The sequence below is a fragment of the Coloeus monedula genome (genome assembly GCF_965178545.1).
Source record: "Coloeus monedula genome assembly, chromosome: Z".
In the NCBI taxonomy this organism is placed as follows: Eukaryota; Metazoa; Chordata; class Aves; order Passeriformes; family Corvidae; genus Coloeus; species Coloeus monedula.
In genome coordinates, this window is record NC_138822.1 from 49,783,922 (window position 1) to 49,805,131 (window position 21,210).

The following is a 21,210-nucleotide window of genomic DNA, read 5'->3' on the forward strand; positions in this document are numbered from 1 at the left end:
CAAATCCAAATATTCCTTCAGACTTTACAAATTTTCTCACTTAAAAATTTGAAAATAATCAATTTAAAATAAAAAGACCTATTTACTAATCATAGGAAAATCTTGAAATCAGTTGCCCATATTTAAACACTAAAACCATCTTAGAATATTTCCAGTAACTTCAAGCCAAGGAAGGCTGAAAAATTATAACTTAATGCTCAGAAAGCCTCCCAAAATTCTTACAAAGTAAATTAATGGAGCAACTTGTTGCCACTTGCTTGGCATTCCAATAAAAGGAGAAATACCAGCATGACATACAGTATCAGATGCAGGAAATTAATGATCCATTCACTTCTAGTTATTTTTCAGATTTCACTTATTTAAACAGCCTTGAGTGTCTACTTCACTTCAAAGACATGACATTCATTTCAGGACATAAGTATCTCCACGAATTACCTAATCAAAGTTTCATACTTCAGCAGTTTGTCATTTACCTAAAAAAAAAACAAACCCTGGTATCCATTCATAACATTCTGCCAAACCAAAATCTGACATAGTGTTCTTAAGGAAATGCATCTAAATAAATTTTCTGAGTAATTATTTATTCCTCAGAGTTGTGTGCCAAAATTTCAAGTGACAGAATACGTTTTATATAGAAGTTAAATGTAGAAAATTAATTCCTTCAAACTTGGCACACTACACTATCATATTGGCAACAACCTGTTGAAAAGTAGTTATATTTAAACTGATCAGCAGAGATGTAGAAATATAATTATTTGATGGTGAATTCGTAAAGTAAAACTTAGGAGAAATTACTATCCTTAAAAACTGGTACAAGTTGATTAAAATCCGAAACTATTAACAGGTTTTACTACACCAAAACATATTAAACAAAGTTTTAAAAGACCTTAGTAGCTAAATTTCTATCAGCATCTGATGTTTAACATTTTTCTAGAATGTATTAGACTGTAATAATTATACCAACCACAAGAATGCAAGAGGAAAAACTAAAGCTTCTTTATGTCACAGAAAAATCCATCCTTTATGCAAACAGCAGGGAAAATCACCTCTATTACAATTGATATTTAACTTTTCTAGAGTTCTTAAAAAAAGTCCAACTCAACTTGGAACACTTTAAAAGAATGAATGCATTTATCAATATACTCAATAGTCCTTATGGGTTCCTTCCAATTAAAGATCTGTGATGTGATAGTACATAGTTAGGGATTCTCTACTACCTGTCAAGAATTAACTATGCATGTTTACATCATTCATCTGATCTAACATTTTCAGGTTAAAGTTATAATAACATTTTTCGAGGGAGAGGTTACTTACCCAATTCATTAATAGTTGCTCTTGCCCTGGAGACAAAAGAACTAACTTCACTTGAGTGCATTTTTGCCCTTTCTTTAAGGTCAGCACCTGTAAGTGACATTTCATATATACGTTAGCAAGCTGTAATGTATTGTAAATACATTTTCAAAAGTTAAATATTTCTTCACTCAGAAAAATTTTAAATCTACTTCTAGACAGGGAGTTTAAATTGGTTACATAAATTCTCCACAGATTTCAAGGAAAACATGAACTATTTATCAAGGAAAGACAAAACCAAAAAGCCCAAAACAAACAAACAAACAAAAAAATTATCCATAATGAGATTTTCACTACATATATTCTTCCCAGTGACATTTTCTTTTATTAAAATAGTTTATGAACAGTAGCATTTATGCTTATAGTTCACCTGTAGTACTATTTTATTTTCCCAACTGTGTCACAAAGTCTGATAAATATGTGTTTTTCATAATGTACTCTTGTTATTCTCTTACTGGTAGATCATACAGTACATATGTTGCATGGTTTTACATTAACAGACTATAAATATCTAAATAAAAATGCTGCAGTGGACCAATTTTTCAGCTCACTTCTCACCCATTTATTTAAATTTATTTTGGAATAAGTTACATACCATCATTTTTTTGTTCATCAAAAAAAAAACCACAACTTGAAAATTTTTACCTATTTCTTCATGAGTATAAAAAAATTATTTTGTTTAATAAGCATACTATAGCTAGGCATGGATACAAATGTGTTTTTAAAAGCTCACTTATAGGAAAAACTGACATTTTCTTTCATGAGTATGTAAAAAAAAAGAGAAACTAACATCATAATCATCATCATCATCATCATAGCTAAATATAGAAGCCTATCTTTCTTATAGAGGAACAATACATAAAACAGGCAAAACTTGCATAGACACATTTGTTCTCCAAAGAAGTGAAACAGTCACAAGGCAACAACTTAGCATGTATTTTTTCCATTTGGTAAAAACTAACCTATTGAGCTAGTCTCTTTGCATGACTGAAAAGGCTAAACAAGACAATTTTTTAAAATGGAAAAAAAAAGGTTTATATTTCTCTACCCTGAGAATACTATCCATTCAGGAAAATGCACTGAACTCAGATTAAGTTAAGACTGTAGCTCAGAATTTTAAATTATGCAGTCGTAGGCTTTGTTTCACCTTTTAACTTTCTGGACTTAACTCACAGTAGGCCTCCTGACTCTCTTCATCAAACATAGTTTTAGACATACTTTTGTTGACAGCATTAGTTGTAATGCTGAACAACTCTAGGTTAGCTCTGTGAAAATCAGGATCTTAACCTGACATTTTCTGATGGACATCCAGTTGTTGCCTTAAAGTACCATGCCAAATAATGCAGCTCTACATCTTTCCTTCTACTTCTGTCATAGCAAAGCTCCTCATTCTGTTCTCCTTCTGCGTATGTCAATATAAAAACAATGAAGCATCAGTCCTGGCTGCATTTGCATATTGCCTGCTAAGTAATGTTAAGCTTAATTTACACTATGAGGCACTTTGCCAAAAACTGCCAAACAACCTTCTAGAATGTGCCCCAGCTGAGACAGTAGGATAGGCCAGTTGACCAGACAGTATAAAACAGGAATTACTACAGTCAAGCCTGCACTGCAGCAAAATTGCAACTGCTACCTTAGTAATTCACAATCAGTGCATGAAGAAATCTTGCCAGGAACCCAAAAAACAAACAAAATTTGCATCAATGAATCTGGATAGAACTCTAAATCATATAAAACTGCGAGCAATTTTCACAAATCCATTTATGTGTACAGTTCTGGAGCTAAAGGGAGCTTTTGAAATGTCACGTTTAAGAAGTTAAACGGTAAATTGCTTTAGAAGTCACATCAGCAAGCATGAGAATAAAAAATATAATTTACTTGATATCAGTTAAAGTCTGGATGTAGCTTCTTCAACTCTGTTCAAATCACTGCCTATGTAAGAAACCGTACGCTTTATGAACAAAAACCTCTTTGGCTGTGCAAACTGACTCAAAACTTCCACACACTGAAATCACTGGGCATCCCCTTGAAAAGCATTATAAAGAAAACAACTAGCATTACTGGTAAGAAAATCTTCTGTCAGTATAAGATTAAAGCAATTTTTAGGGTTTGATTTATTCAGACTAGAATACATGAATAGAAAAAGGGACTCAACCAAAAGAAACCCCAACCCTTCTAAAATAAAAAATACACTGCAGACTTCTTCCTTCAGTTAGAATATACATTTCCTTGAAGACATTTACATAAATCTATTAAATATTTAGCAAAAACCTTGTTTAGGAATGGATTAAAATATAGCTGCTAATGTAAAATTAATGATATTGAATACTGTAAAGAAATTTCAAATACATAGCTGATCTTAGTGCCTTAACCAACTTTTGTAAACTAACATTTCCTTTTTTTAAGTGTTTCTCCCTCATAAATGTCAAGGAAACTGAAAGAGCCCTTTTGGTAGCCCTTTTTCTATTTTAGTTTTCCAAAGAATAATAATAGTAACCGAAGTTCCCTTCCTCAGAGGAAAGAATTTTAGTCAGAAGCCATTCACTGCACTCCAGAAGAACATATGCCTTGGCATCCTCTGGGTCACAGGAGATGGAACTGCCACCAACTTAATACTTTTGTTCCTGTTACAAGATTCGACTACTCGTCAAAAAATTATTGAAGAATTCTGACCCATATAGCAAAGAACTGTTCATATATTTCTTCAAAATCTGTTCTCAAGTCAGAAGGAGAAAAGGTTACCTTTCTGAAGCTAACCATGAAGGAGATTGCAGGTTCAATCAGAGAGTTCTGCTCTCTCAGCTACTGAAATCAAAGACCCCTCCTCTCACCCCAGGTTTTCTACTTCAAAGTAGCTGAAAATAGTATTTGCTTAACTGCTGAGAGCAACAAAGTAGCTAAGGTTTCAAACCACAAAATGTCTGACACAACAAAACTCTGCAATTTTTCTATGGGCCACAGCTGAAATCTGTGGACAGTTTGACCTATCTGCTCACCCATATCCACTCCCAGCAGACTCCAGAGGCTCTACTGTGGGTCCATTCTTCCCCACCACACTGAACACAGAACTCTCTAAGACCTCCTACCCAAGAAGTAAAAGGGCAAACCCAAGCTACCAGGGGGCTGAGGCAAACGAACTGCTGAAGTTTTGACAGTACACTGTAATTATACCACCACATCTATCTGGTTTGTACTGGAACATGAATCATTGTTTTCTCCATATTAAGCTTCCTGATGTCAGTGCTTTGTCCCACTAACTGCTTTTCATCCACTCAGAACAATAACAGAAGCTGTGATTTTAGAAGTTATGCTCTCCAGTTCTCATCTCACCGCTCCCAACATTTTACGAACTACCTTTTGAAGATTGTAAAATGCCATTTTCAAATTACTAGCTGCTACTGCAGGACAAAAGAGAAGTCCCACAGTGAAAGACTACACTGACAGTACATCAACCACTTCCTCCTACAGCTGTATTAGGATTCAGTCAGGTACTCTCCATTTGTGAGTAAACTCTTCCTGAATTAACTTAATTCACAGAAGTATCACTTCAAAATTTACACAGCAAACTGGTTGGAGAGAACTTTACTGATGACCTTCAATGAACACATATGTTTGAAAAATACCAGTATAAACAGCAGGCTTTTAGAGGTCAGCTGTGATCTGGTCTTTGATCTGAAGATCAATTCTCAAAACTGATGTAAGGAACATGCATGCTGTTTTAAATACTACCTACACTTGTATTGATGTTTGTCAATCCAAAAGAAAATCTCTGTCTGATTTTGATCCACCGCTTTCTCATTTCCCTCCTCCAATATTGGAAGAAAATAGGAAGGTTAGTTTGTTTGCCTTTTTTACCTTACTTCCCCTAAATATGAAAACCCTGTTGTAATAATTCTCTTTTGCAAAGATTTGGCTATTCAATGGTTGGCTGTAGTACACTGTCAGTTGAGAGAATTATTGCAGCATGTGCCTGACTTCCACTTCACAATGATGCCAGAGAAAATGTTTATTTGAGAAAGCCAAGGGCAGTCCAGCAAGATAGGGGTATTGCTGTTATTCACCAGAATTTTTCCACCTACACATATGTATGACAAGGACGGCTTTTAACTCAGATGATACACCAAAGGAAACCAGCCTTTACAGTGATTACTCTGACCCCATGCCTCCTGCCTTATTTGGATATTTTCACAAACTTGCTAATCAGAATTCATGTCCTGTTGAAAAGCTATATGTTGTGTTTGTAAAATATGTTCCAACTATAAGCCTCACTTTCCGAATAATATAAATGCCTAGAAATCTTCTTGTATAGACTATTCTATGTGACCAAAACACATCACAAAATCTTTAAACTAAAAAAGCATAAAACATAATGGTTTATATATGACATTTAAAAAATTAACTTCATTCAATAAATAGTTCGTATTAAAAAGCAGGTATTTTAGAATGCTGGCACACCAAAATTAAACAGTGAAGTTATTCTACCAAGAGCCAAAAGGACCTCGATGTGTCTATTGTCTGAGAAGTGGAAAGGAAGTGACACATGCACAGGCATTTGAGGTAGAATAAAGTATTAAATTCTTAGTGCAGCAGTGTTATTGTGAGCTTGCCCTTTGATTTTACCGAACACAGATCGACCAATTCTGTCAACACACCACAATTTCAATAAGGAGGTGATACTGGGGAGTATCAGAAGATGCTCTCTTGTATACTATATCCAATTCTTCTGCATCTTGTCAGTAAGAACTAAGAACACTGGAAACAGCAAAACACAAATGCACCACCTATCCAATCAAACAGGTTAAGGAATTTATGAAGGAAACTTAAAACGCTTTCAGCTAGAACTACAAAATATGTACTACCTCATCAACTAAAATGCTAAGAATTCCTATGAACCCACATCTTATTCCCACACAATGCATTTAAGCAGACTATGAATTAATATCCATCCTTCTCCACACATACTGAATGAAATAAAATAGAGAGCAAACGGCCAACTTTTACATACATTATAGATTAACTTATAACCACTAAAAAAACCCATCCATTAAGGTACATGGAAATATCTTTATTTAAAAGCAAATGTGTCCAACTTCTGGAGAAGCCATTGCAAGAAATCCATTAGCAAAACACCAATAAACTTCTATGAAGTTAGGAATACCCCAAAAGGAAGCTGTACATACATTTATGAGGACAACACTATAGTCAACTTACATTCAAAATGCGAAAGATTTATCAATATTTCTTTTTCTTCAAATTTCAAAAATTTCATTAATAAAGCTTTTACAGCCTGAAATCTATTCAGGACAACTTAGCTCCAAATTTTAAAACTAAAATATCTCATGAAATAAATATATTTATTTAAAGATCGTGTCAAGTCTAACACAAGTAGAACTTTGTTAACACAGTAATAAGTTATGAGTATTATTCTGTTGATATATACTTCTGATTTATATCCTTAAAATCCTTTTAAAAATCCACAAAAGCATAATTTAAATTTGATCATAATAATGCTACCATGTAGATTAATTATTTTTACTTTGCTTTCAACTAACATTTTTCTGCATATAAAGATACATGCTTGACAAATCACAGCACAAAACAATGCCAGTCACTACTGAAATCTCTTGCCCGTGTAAAACACTTTATGCTTTGCAGACAATATATGCATGCATACCAGTAATAATTCCATTGCACCTCCAGCTCAGCCAGACCCAGGATACTCAGATCATCAATCTGTAACCATTAGAGCTATTACTGACTATAATCTTGAACACAAATGAGTTCAGTCTGCTCAATCAAGAACAGGCAGAATGCATCACAACTATTGACACTCTGGACCACATTCCACGAAGTAACAAAAAGAACCCCACCTATTTGATAGAATAATAGACAAGTCTAGGCTGGATATTCTGTTTCACCTTCCCATATAAAATCTCTATAGGGATGACCTAATCCAAACTTCTATCAAATGCACAGCCCTAGATTAGGTTGTCCAGGGTCCTTCCAAGTCTTTAATACTGTTGGCAAGGGACATTCCACCATTTCTCTGGGAAAGCTATTTTATTATATGACTAATTCTTAATTAATCTTCTCACACTTGAATTTTTCTTTTTATTTGGACAGTATTCCCCTAGAGCAACCGGTGCCTACTGCTTCTTCTGTCACTGTATAAACTGTAGAGTACTTTTCTCTGAATCTACCTGGCACAGGAAGACCAATATTCTCTCCCCTCTCACCAACCTCCAACCCTCTAATCACCTTATGCTAGCCTATGAAGTGCTGAGCAGAATGAGCATATGCCTTGATCGGCTGATGATTCTCTTCCTGATGCAGTTCATGACACTGTTTGTCTTCTTTATGCCCTGTTACAACACTAGCCCATGTTAAGTTTGCTGTCCCCCAGAACCCACAAGTGCTCTGCAGCAGACCTGCAGCCAGTGTGCTCCCAGCTTGTTCTGTCACTTAAGTTTATTCCATTCCAGATGCAGTTCCTATTTATCTTTGTTAAAACTCATGCAATTCTTGTTGGTCCAATTTTTCAGCCTCTCAAGGTTTCTCTGAATGAATGGTGGCTCCTTCTTCCCAGACATCTCCCTCTCCTTCCACTTTGAAGTCATCTGCAAATTCAGGGATGGTTCAGTCCTATCATGAGAATATTTACAAAGATATTGAATAGCACTACTGGACCCAGCAGACCAACTTTCAAGGAATGCCATTCCAAGGACCATTAACAGTTTGACTTTGAGCCACTAACATCACATTGTCCTTTGATCTTTAGAGATGAGACACTTTTCACAGTCTGTATGTCCAAATTGTATCTTACCAACTTGTCTACAGGAATACTGGGGTGATCATGTCAAGTGCTTTGTTAAAGTCAAGGTACAGAGCATCCGTAACACTTCTTTCATCCATTGAACAAATGGTTTTGTCACAGAAAGCATCATATTGGTCAACCACAATTTACACTTGGTAAATCTGAGCTGGGTTTTCCTAGCCATTTTCTTTCTTGTGTTTCACATGCTTGGAAAAAACTTCAACAAACACTTGTTCCATGACTTCCCCCAAAAATGTAGTGAGACTGACGGCTCTGCAGTTTCCTAAATTTTCATTTTTGTAGATAGGTATAATATTTGCCCTTTTCCAGTCACTTAGGCCTTCCATGACCTTTCAAATTAGATAGATGGTGGACCAATTCAGATGCATCCCACCAAATCCTGTTCACGGGTATGTGTCCAACTGCTACAGCCGGACCTTAATTCAGTCCCACTCTATCACTGCTTTGCTGTTAACTTTGTTGTTGCTTCTTGGCATAGAGACTTGGGAGCTAACCTTTCCCATGCAGACCAAGGCAAAGAGAAAATGGAATACTTCTACCTTTACCGTGTTGACCATAAATAAGCTGTCAGAACCAAGCAGCGGCAGACCTACATTTTCCTTGACCTTATGTTTGGTACTAACATACCTACAGGAGTTTTTCTTGTTACTCTTGACACCTTTTGCCAGTTCAAACTCCAGCTGAGCTTCTTCCATCCTAAGCATATCTCTGTGTAACTGAGTGCTTTGGAAGTCTGTCCCATTTTCCAAGGTCGAATAAACAAAAATATAAAAAGGATATTCAAGAGATTAAAAAACAGAATTTTTTTTTCCAGAATAAAAATGAATATTCAAATCTAATGTTTAAAAGGTACAGAATACACAAAATAAATTTAGAATGTACTGAATATGCTATACTGTATTCCTAAATATTTTCAAGATTTTAGATTCAAACTGACTCTATCAATACTTATGAATCAGTTACTAATTCAGAACATTAAGAAATGAAACATTGTCTCTTCAAGGATCATGTATTTTACTAGTGAGATACAAGAGATCTGAAAGTTAAGGATAAAAAGGGAAAAAATAGTACCAAAATAGCTACTAAACAAAGAACTGCTAGCAACTTGCTTCTGAGGATCAGCTTTTTTTATGAGTACTACTGAAAAGGAAGATCTTACAAGGCAGTACAACTTCCTCTACATTCTCTGTGCTCTGAGATTTTATATTTAGGTTTTAAATCACACATGCATGTAACAGGTAAAATTTATATCAAAAGACCATGTCCTCAAAGAATAACCTGTAAAAGAATAATGTACTGTTGGTAAAACATGGCTTTGCATACCACACGCCCCCCCTTTTTCTTTTCTTTTTTTTTTTAGTTTCTAATTCCTTAAGGATAGATTAAAAAACCTAAGATTCACATTAACTTTGCCCATGCTGCAGAATACCTGGAAACTTTTCAATGAGGAAAGAATCCCACAAAATTTATTCTAAGTTTATTCAAACTCTCTCATGTTCTCACACATACTTTTCCTTTTTCATACATACATATTTTTCCTTTCTAATTATTTCTTAATTTGAAGGTAAACAGACATGATCATCACTTCTATGTGGCAAACATAACTTGGATGGCTACATTTTTGTGCATTTCAGTTCTGGTGTAACCCAAGCTGGCAACTAAGTATACCACACAGCCACTTGCTCACTGCACCTCCCTTGCCAGTGGGATGGGAATGAGACTCAGAAAGAGAGCTGAGATAATGACAAGTTAATAACCAGAGTAAAATAAGAATAATCATCTTCATAAAAACAACAACAGCAACAGATGTAACAAAAAGAGAGAGAGAGAAATGAAGGCCAAGGAGAAAAGCCACATGATGTGCAATGGCTCACCACTCACCCAGCCTGCCCCCCCAACAGCAATCCGCAGCTCCCAGCAACTGCCCCCAGTTTATAAACTGGGCATAATATTCCATGGTATGAAACACCCCTTTGGCCAGTCTGGGCCAGCTGTCCTGGCTATGCTCCCTCTCAGCTTCTTGTGCACCTGCAAAGCCTTTGGATTACGGCAAGCACTACTTAGCAACAACCAAAACATCAGTGTGTTATCAACATTATTCTCATACTGAATCCAAACAATGGCATTGTACCAGCTACTAGGGAAGAAAATTAACTCTGTCCCACCCAAAACAAAAACCATTTCAACAAAGATAGGAAACAAAAAACACAAAGGTAAAGAAATACTAAGCAAGTGCGTAAAATCTTCTCATATAAAATGGAGAAGTTCAAAAGTTACATATAAGTATTCGGAACTCAACTTTCCAGACGCACAAAATGCTTAGAAAGTCAGCATCTGCAAAAATCCAAAATGATTGAAAAGTAGTATAAGGAAGTGCACATATGTTCATGGGCATTAGGAAGATATTTGAGTATGCAACATAAGGAACCAAGAAAGTAATACCAGAGCATTATCACAAGACCCAGCTTTAACAGTGAATTAATATACTAAGAGCAGCCTCTAAAGTGCCAAAGAGCTATAAACAAAGAGTCACTGGCTGAAAACACAGACCTTGGCCTTATGCCTATCTAATTGGGTTATCTCTCAGCCTTTGGTACTGTTACACAAACATACTAAGGAGATTACGACATATTTTTCATAATTGCCTGTTAAATATCACTTTATCTAAGAAATCAGTTTACAATATATGGCTAAAGCACCTTTCATAACTAACGAGTAACCATCTACTTTCAATTGTAGCCATTTGCTTTACTAAACAGCAACCATCAATCCTGTTGCACACCTGTACACACAAATCTTTGCAAACACCACCTGAACTGAGCACAAAGGAAAATACATTTACATATAATGATAATAAAAAGACAGATGTATTCTAAATTTCAAAACAAAATGAGAAGGATGCTCACTGCAGACATTTTGGTTGACAGAAAAACAATTTGGCTTGAAGGCTGCTATGTATATTTCCTATATAAATTAATAAAACTCTTTTTTTTTTCATGTATACTATATATTCCTGAAGTTATCTAAATGTGGATATCTGATTTTTAAGCCAAAATGGATATTGATATTCTTCCATATAAGATCAGCTATCATAATTTATTAGCATGACTTGATACCTGCAGTTTTTGCACATATGCCCTCTGTGTCACAGAAGCATTCCTGAGAACCAAACTGTGAAAAACAAACAAAATGTCTGCAATCCTATATATTTAAGCCTGTGGCAAGATGCCAGTCCTAAACATTCCCTCTGGTAAGATGGCAGCACTATAGCTCCACTATAAGTTATCTTACATATCTTGCAATAATTTACACACAGATCAGCATATTTAAAGCACTATCTGCTATATCAGTTCTCATAAATAGGATATTTCAGAAAGTACAACTTCAGGGATAGAGGGGGGGAGGGTTGCCTAATTTTTTTTTCTTTAAGCTTTTGAATTCTGAGACTTTGTGAAAGGTCCGGGTGCTAATTCACACAGGTTTCCACCTAAAATACAGGAATCCTGAATATAAACAACTAACTTCCTATACAAAGGGTCTACAATCTTCTTCCAATGCCTATGCAAATTCAGACCAGATACAGATTTAAGTCAGCTGGCTTTTTTTCCATCCCGTGTGTTCAGCTCTAAATTTAGACACACACAACAATATTCCTCCTGTTAACCTCTTCAGCTGCAAAAAAAAAAAAAAAAAAAAAAAAAAGCAGCTTACACCTCACATGTGTTTCCTGAATTCATCTTCACTTGCAGAAGCAGGGAAAAAAAGAACCATTATAAAGCTACAAACCCCACCTCTTTATAGTCAATTTTTTCCCAAACACCAACCAGTTTTCTTTATGAAATTTCCATCATCCAGTAACTGCCTCAGTCACTCCCTAGTCCCTATCCTCTTACAGCCATATTACAACAAGACTTCTTGCAGTTTCCTTCATGAAACATGAAATAGACCAGTTGTGCTGGTTTTGGCTGGGGTAATTTTTTTTTCTTTTCAGCTGGTATGGGGCTGTGTTTTGGATTTGTGCTGAGCACAGGGCTGATAATATAGAGAGGTTTTTTGTTATTCCTGAGCAGGGTTTACACACAGCCACAGTCTTGTCTGCTTTTTGCACTGCATGATGGCGAGGAGACTGGGGGTGCATCAGAGAATGGGATGGGACACAGACAGGACAGGGGACTCCAACTGACCAAGGGGGTATTCCAGACCATGTGACATCATGCTCAGGATATAGAGTGTAGTGGAAGAAGGAGGAAGGGAAGGACATTCGGAGTGATGTCATTTTTCTTTCCAAGCCACAGTTATACTTGATGTGGCCTGGCAAGGGCTGAACACCTGCCTGTCCATGGGAAGTGGTAAATAAATTCCTTTTTTACTTTTCTTGTGTCCGAAGCTTTTGATTTCCCTCTTAAACTGTCTTTATCTCAATTCATAGGTTTTCTACCTTTGACTCTTCCTATTCACTCCCTAAAATTCCACTGGTGAGGGAATGAGCAAGCAGCTGTGTGCGCTTAGTTGCCAGCTGGGGTTAAACCACAACACCAGTAGTGGTGGAAAAGTACAAGGATGGGACAGTTACACGTTGCCAAATAGTAAATTACGACATTATTTTTGATTCTGTGCTATGTCACAGTTCTGCTGAGTTCTGTCAAGCTAACAAATCAGGAACCCCAGAAGACGGGCACAAAGGTTGCATAATTTTTGACTCTCAGATACAGAATCAATGGAGAAGATCCAGAAAGAGAAAATGGTGGTAGCAGTAGTGAAGGTCAGCTGGTAGGTGGCTGGGAACCACAACTACGGGCCTTTAAAACAATCAAATCATGACAAACCTGTGTGCTCCAAGCTTAGAATAATATCTCATAAAATATCCCAGCTAAAGGACAAGATTGTGAGCTTACAACACACATCATGGTAAAGATAAGTATCAACATTTAATAAAGAACAATGTATGTTGCAATTATTATTCAACACAGAGCTTTTTCTTTTAACAAAACCACAACAGCAGCAAAAAGGCTTTTTCCTATACAACTTGTATTTCTGTGTTATTATGTTATTTCCACAACAAGCATTACAGAAGTACTTCTTTAGTCATTCTGGTAGTCTGAAAATTCAACTTCAACTTCCCCAAACAACTCTTCATTTTCAAATTCAACCTTCACTAGGAGAACTTCTACATTAAACATAACTGAATTCTTATACAGAATAGCAAAGTTAAAGTCTGACAGCCACAACAGCTGTATTTTTGCCGTATTATTTATCTCCAACCTAATTGTGGAATTATTAATTGTAACTTCTATTATTCTACATCTTCCATAACAAAATCCTCTGAAGAAATCAGCACCAAAGCTATTTTTTCTAACAAAAAACTAAAACTAATTTACTTACTAGAATAATCACATATGGCTATTCTAACACCACTACTACTGAAAAAGATAGCATTAATGTAGTACCATATCTCATTTGTATCAATTGCAATAGTTTTGCAGTAAAGTCTGCTAATATCAAATCCCTATAATAAATAATAAAATATAAGATATATAACTATTATATATATATATATATATATATATATATCTATAATAAAACTGACACACAGTTTTCTATCTTCTGATTCATTAGAAAGCATTCCCAAAACTTGCTAGTGGTGAGACTCTTCATCCTCCTTCTCAAACCTTTAAGGAATATTCAGACCAAATATTCTTAGTAAGTAGTACTAAGCCTTTCAACACAAAAAAAATATGAACACACATAAAATTCTCAGCAACCTGTTTGCTCCATTTTGATTTCTAGTAAATTCAGTAATCAAAAAAAGACATTTCATAGCACTATCACAGATGACTGACTCAAATATTTTGCATATACTGTATATCTGACCATGGCAGATATGGGGTTTTAAGATTAAAAGAAATCGATACTGACGGGGTTATCTTTTTTGATTAGCAGTAAGTACAAAAATAGTTAACTAACAGCACACCCAGTTTTATGAGCTGTAAACAGAAAAGGAGGAAGTGTGCTGTGTGGTAAAAAAGAGAAAGTCAGAATTTCTTCTAAAGAAGTCCTGAAGTCATTTTTCAAACATAAATCCTATTAAAGAAAGGAGGAGTTTTTCTTGAGAAAAACCACTATTTGAACTGCTAGATCACTTGAATGCATTTCACATGGGTGAAAGTCTTTTTCTTCTTTTTCACTACCCTTCATTCTTTCCCTTGATTTCACAGGCATCACCCAGTATCTCTTTGGCTTTTTTTTTTTTTTTTTCCAATGGTCTGTATTAGTCATGATGGTATAGTAGCTGTAAACTTCCCACAGGTCAAGATTCAGTGAAACTGAATTCCGTGCTGCTACGCAGCAACTGATACTTTCGGTGGAACTTTTAAAGAAGCTGGTAAATAATACATGCAGTATATGAAACTACAGACACATTGTAAGTAATATCTGCAACAACAGTCACATTCTGTTGCCTCCAAATTACAGAATGACCATTCTCTACATACATCAGACTTCAAACAAACTTGAAGAAAGACTTGAAGTAATGGCCTTAGAAAGATTATGAGGCGAAAACTGAGTTTGACTAGAAACCTTTTCAAGAAACACTAGGTAAGAAGAACAAGGATTTTTGTGGGAAAACTCAAACTGGAGAAGAAGCACCTTCCTGGTTAAAGATATAGAGCTCAGCATTGGCCATTCTAGGTCTACTCAGAAAACTTAGGCCAAATAAACAGCAAAAAAACAAACAAACAAAAAACCAGTGGAACACCACCATTAAAACGGTTGCCATTCCTGCACCAACATCTCTGGCTCACATTGATACTGGGACAGCACTCAAGGCCAAAGTCTTGCCTTTCTACACAGTAGAATGTGTTCCTCCATGTGAAACTTAGGACAAGTAAGTATTTGAGCCATGAACAGGAACATCTGTTGATTATTCTTTGTTCACACAAAACTCAGAGATGCAAACAGCAGCTGCAATTCTATTTGTCAGTATACCAAGTTACACAGTTCAAAAGCAGTACTTCCCCTTACTCCCAGTGTCCCCAAAGGCTTCAAACTGACTCAGAAAAATAAACCAAAGAGCTTGCAAATAGCAAAATTTTCCATCCATTGAATGTATTTTCAGCACCAATATTGCAAACTCAATTCTATCTTCTAAGGACTTGCTATTTTAAAATACTTCAGAGATATTTGATCTCCTCTATTTTTGAAGACCATCCAATAGACTTGGCAGCAAAATTACCCTAGAGAAAGAAAGGAAGGGAAAGGAGATCCAACACGGGAGTGTTACCTGCCATCTGGAGGGGTTTACCAAATTAAACAGATTGGTGATATTTGCACCCAGAGCTCAATCACTTAAAAAGCATGTCCATCCACTTGCATTCAATAAGTTCCAGCTGGTAACAGGAACCCCATAAAGAAATCTTAAAGTAAAAAAATACTAATTTAGATCTAAATTTCTTATACCCTACAAAACCCTGATGCTTCACTATAAATATAAACTACATACATTAGATTGGAAGATGCTGAGGGAAATTGTAGACAATTAATTACCTATCTGTTGACAGACAACAGACAACAGAAATTTTCAGTTCCTTGAAGTTGCAAAAAAAAGCTCAAATTCTAACTAAAAATTAGATAAAAGAATGCAAAAGCAGACATACAGGATGCTAAACTGGTAACTGGAACCAGTGGATAAACAGATGATGAGGAACATAAGTGGTTTTTGTGGCAAAGTTATGTAACAAGAAAGAAAAACGCATACCCTAAGAGAAGTTCAAGGCAAAGTCATTACAATCTTGGGGGCACCCAGTGAATACAACAACCAGAGACCCCTCTAGACAACCCTCTAGGATCATAAAAGGACTTCCAGTAGGAGGTGGATGCATGTAAACCAGTTCTAGGAAAAGTGATGTTTATATATTACCTAGGAAGTATGCTGTAATGAATATGTATGATCACGATGGAATAAATACCCTGCTGTAAAGTTTCATGACACACATTCAATTAGAGGAAAAATCCTCTGAATGTGTCCAGAGCTGCAATAAAGAATGCCTGCTTTCTAATACTTCAAATTGTGTTACAAAGTTCATTCTTAGCCAATTTCAGTATCTCTGAAGCTTTTTATCATTTATTAATTTTGGAGAAACTGCATTTTGTTACAACAGGCATGATCTGACTAAAAGTCACAGCTTTTCTTTTACTTATTAATTTGGTGCAAGACAAAAAAGGAGTTGCCTGATCTGTATAAACAGAAGTACCCATGTACTTCTATTTATTAAATCACACACATGGAATCAGTGCTTAACTTGGAAAAAAAGTAAAAGTTTTACAAGGAAAAAAATCAAAGCAGAAAGTTCAGAATTTCTTCATTTTCATATTATCTATACTACTTTTGCAAATAAATTCTTTATGTTTTAATAAATTTTTAAATGTTCAAACAAATGTCCACAGATTGCACATTAAAAAAAAATCTACGTACAAAATTCAAACCATTTTCACTGCAGACAGGTATCTAAATTTTCCTACATTACTTCACGAACATATTACAAAAGTAATGTTACACATGCATATATATAAGCAACTCTATGCTATATCTTTTAGTGAAGTAAATATACAACAAAGGTATTCTTAAAGTAAACCAGTGTCAGCTGCAGGCAAAGACAAGAGAAGAGAGTAAAATATTTTAATTATTGGAAGCTTTTCTTTGTATTTTTGACAATTAACACACATATATAGCTGCATTATACCAAATTCTAAGCCATTTATAAAAGCAGATGTGAAACTAACTGTTGCAAACATCTTAAGGCAAAAATTTTATAGATTCAGATATGTCTAAGTACCTCTACTACATAACAGTTTTATTCTTTTCAAAAGCAAATGGGAAAGAATTCTTTACCATGTAATGACTATTTTTGCCATGTGTTGCGCACATGTATTCTATTTCCAGCACACTACCACCAAGCACATGACATCAGATTATTTTTGCCAGCAGGTTTTCTCTGCCAAGGATATAAATGGCTAAGCAAGCTCAGTTCCCTCACCAATAAAGAAATCAGGTGCCACAGGCACTTAGTACTCCAGAGAAACGCGTTAACTCATACCGTACACTGTGACAATCTACCCCAGAAAACCATGAAGAAAACTAGCATCCTTTCTTCACAAATCAATATGACAAATACCCACAGACGTGAAATGAGCATTTCAAATGGAAGAGACTACTCAATTTTACTTAATATTTAAGGAAGAGATCTGGACCTTAGACACTGCAGTGGAAAGTCAAATGTTCAGAGGTACATAACAGAAATTGAAAGGAACTAAGTTCCTCATCTAAGAACAAATGCATTTACCAGGGCCTAGCCAAATTTGTCTTACCAATTTAGTATGATCAGGGCTAATCAATAATCCATAACTTCCTGTTAAAGTGATCTTCACATGGTTTTAGTCCCTTTAAAACCACAAAGTTTTAAACCATTTTACGTGGATCATAGATGAGTGAGTGTAAGTTCGGACAAAAAAATGGATCCATGAGCACACTTTGCTTTCTTTCAACTAAGATTCGAAGAGTAAAAATTACATGAACTAAAATAGCTAGACTCCACCATAGTCATGTTAAAACAGGTCTTGTATCATGAAATCATAGTATTGTTTAGGCTGGAAAAGACCTTTCAGATCATCAAATCCAATCATTCACCTATCCCTTGTCCCTAAGTGCCATATCTACACGTCTTTTAAATACCTCCAGGGATCTTGCTGGACTCAACCAATTTGTTCAACACCCCTACTAACCCATTACAACCACCAAACCATGAACAACTTGCTATTACAAAAAGACAGATTTCTATCTAATACAGTCCTCTGTGTTTTCCAAGCAATTACATAAAACTCTATTTAAAATATGCAAAGTTGTCTTGGAAATCTAAAAATGTATTTATTACCAAGAGCAAAATTAATTTGAAAAGATAAAGTTCCAGAATTGTCTTAATGCCAGTTATGATACTAACCCAGCTCTCAAGACATCTAAAAAAAAAAAAAAGTGAAAAATTAAAGGTTTTCATTCTTAAACAACTTTTTCTCCACTCCAAAATTTGAAATTAAAGGCTTAAAGCAAAACCACATTGCTGATGCAGGTCTATAAAGAAAGACAGTCAAACAATATTTCATAATTCAGGAATATATCTCAAATTCATAATCTAATACCTAATATTCTAAGGTGCTGCAATTCCAGACTCCAAGAAAAAAAATGCAGCATGTGAAGCATTGAGAATAACAATACCCATAAATCATCTCTCAAAGTTTGTGTAACTGCTAACCATGACGAGTTAGAGGTACTGAAAGAATCTTTTTCCAAAACCTGGGTTTCTACCAGAAGAGGGATAAAGGTACTTTTGGATTAAAAATGGCTAAGGAGCAGCTCCCTAAATACCAAGTTCTTAATTAAGAATTCACCACTGTATTCTGAAAATAAAATGGGGAGAAAGAATAACCCTCTAGGGCTGCAACACCTGTCAGAACAGGCTTAAAGTGACTTCAAGCATCCCTGTAGCAAAGCTAAAAAGGAGTACAGTAGCAATATAGCAATGTTGGTATTCATCAGCATACAGGACATTTTTGGAACTAATCCAGCTAATGACTCCAGATTTCATTTTCCATGTCATACAAAGCCATAGTTTTGCACTGCTTGACTGTGGATAACAGGTAAGCCCCCACCCAGTTGCCTTCTCACTGCACAGCAGGATGGAGAAATGAAAAGAATGGCAAAAGCAGTGGGGAGGGGGACCCACCTTGCACATTGAGATAAAAGCAGTTTAATAAGTACAAGGAGAAAAAAGAAGAAAACAAATGATGCAAAAGCAGTCATTCCCCACCAGCAGACCAATGTCTCTCCAGTCCTGAGCAAGGTCTATTTTGGAAAAACAACTACCCAATTTTACTGCTGAATGTGATGTCATATGTTACGGAATATTCCCCTGCTCAATTCAACTTGGCTGTGCCAGCTGTGTCGCGCCCCAGCCTCTTGCTTACCCTCAGCTGACTGACTGGCACAGTGAGAAGCATAGGGGACCTTGATGTTGTGCAAGCACTGTACAGTGACAACTAAAACACTGGTGTCTTTTCAACACTGTTCTGGTCACCAATCTGTAACACAGCACCATATGGGCTGCTACATGAAAATGAACTCTAAACCAGACATGCCCAGTACAAGTTTTAAAGATAAGACCACTAGTAATTAATACATTTGTTAGAACACACATCCACCACAGAGGAAAAAAACTCAAATACTTCAAAATAGCTACAGAGAGGTACAGAAATCTGAAAGCTGATATATACAAGGTTATCAGAGGACTCATTTGAACTGCCCTGTGGCTTCAAAGAGCTTAAAGTTTAGATACTCAGTCAACAGTTATCTAGTTTTAATACACCTGAAGGACACAGTCTATAGCTTGCTCAAAGATGACAAATTATACCATACTAATATTATTTCTGAACAGGAGAATCTCAAGAAGACTTTACTCACTTCCACGGAAACAAAACTGATCAGATACAGCAGCCTCCCCACTAGTCTACCATACCAAATCAAAGACTTCACCAGCACTGAATTCCACAGTCCTCTCACTTTGATCCACACACAAACATCAGAAGCAGTCTGGTGACAGTTATGCAAGTTTCCAGTTAAATCTTTCTTTATGACAGTCATCTACATATCTCTAACATGTAAGCAGTTATGGGAATTTTTTACATGGTGTCATGTATGTCAATAATCTTCTAATTACATGCTTCAATGATACAAGATAAAAAAGGAGGAAAAAAAAAGTGTGATGCATGTCAGTACCTATATGCGAAATTCAATGCAACTCCCAAGCAGTCCTAAGCAGTGCCACAAGGACTACATTCCAAAAGTCAAATCCGACTGTAACAAGGATATGAAATACAGGAATTCATCTACTTATGCAACCTAGAAAACATGGGTTTGGATAAACCTGATAGAAATAGTATAGAACAATTGTTTTTAAATCAAAAATTAAAAGCATTGCACTTGCAGCACATGCATAGCCATTAAAGATACATTTCCAAGCAGCAAAAGCTGCAACAAGCCAGCGACATCACCAAAGACATCTGTGGACCAAACCCCTGAGAAGCATATTAAAAAAACGATAAACAAGTACAGAAGAAAAGCATTTCTGATTATTCTCTAAATACTTATGTAAAAGATTTTATATATTTTATATCCAGAAAGCAGAGCCTCTTTATTAGAGAAAATGAGAAGACAAGTTGTTCAACTACCTATAGACAACCACTGCAGAACACAGTTTTCCCAACATAAATGTTCTGCATCCATCCAGTATTTTTTTCATATTAATTTACTCTGTAAATCAACTCCAGAAAAGATTTCACTATTTGAAAACTCATTATAACATTATAAGTAAGGTCTGTATGTGTGTTTCTCTGTTCTGGGTACTCAGGTGAGGTACCCCAGTGAGGTACCTTTCATTGATTCATAATCATCAAGATGTCACTTTTATTTAAATCCTGGGATGTGCTGAAGGTGCATATCGCAGATATTCACCCTTCCTGCCTGTGTCAAGTTTGGACAGCAAGTCACTACAAATGTCTACTCTGGAGACTTCTGTATCATTTCTGTAACAATCCAAAAGATGAGCATTGTGTCAATTTCAAGCATCTCAAGAAACTTCAGAAGTTCTCCAGTTGTTCAGGATCCTACTTGATTTACTTATTTGTAAGCTATATGGTTATATTTATTTTCATTCATTAAATGACTTTAGTCATTTGGTTATAAAAGTCTTAGCTGTGAAGTTAGACTCCAACCCACTATTTACCATTATAAAAAGCAAGCTGCACCTCCAAAATTTTTACTCCACATAATATAAACAAGATGTAGGAAAGGAACTCAAATATGGCCAACTATGTTTCCTTCAGACATTTGTCTCCCTAGGTTTTCGACACAGCTACTCAGAGGATACTCTGAGCACAACTCTGACTGCCACATACAGAATCCAAACAAATAAATTTCTCTT

General features: G+C 35.7%; 1 protein-coding gene across 2 annotated transcripts in view; it reads right to left on the reverse strand.

The window, feature by feature from the left end:
• AUH (AU RNA binding methylglutaconyl-CoA hydratase) overlaps window positions 1–21,210 on the reverse strand; it is a 116,743-nt gene that overhangs the window by 76,871 nt on the left and 18,662 nt on the right. For both annotated transcript variants that reach the window (XM_082301217.1, XM_082301216.1), the window contains exon 4: window positions 1,315–1,401. In XM_082301217.1, the coding sequence (XP_082157343.1) occupies window positions 1,315–1,401 (87 nt within the window). The remainder of the gene's footprint in view (window positions 1–1,314; window positions 1,402–21,210) is intronic.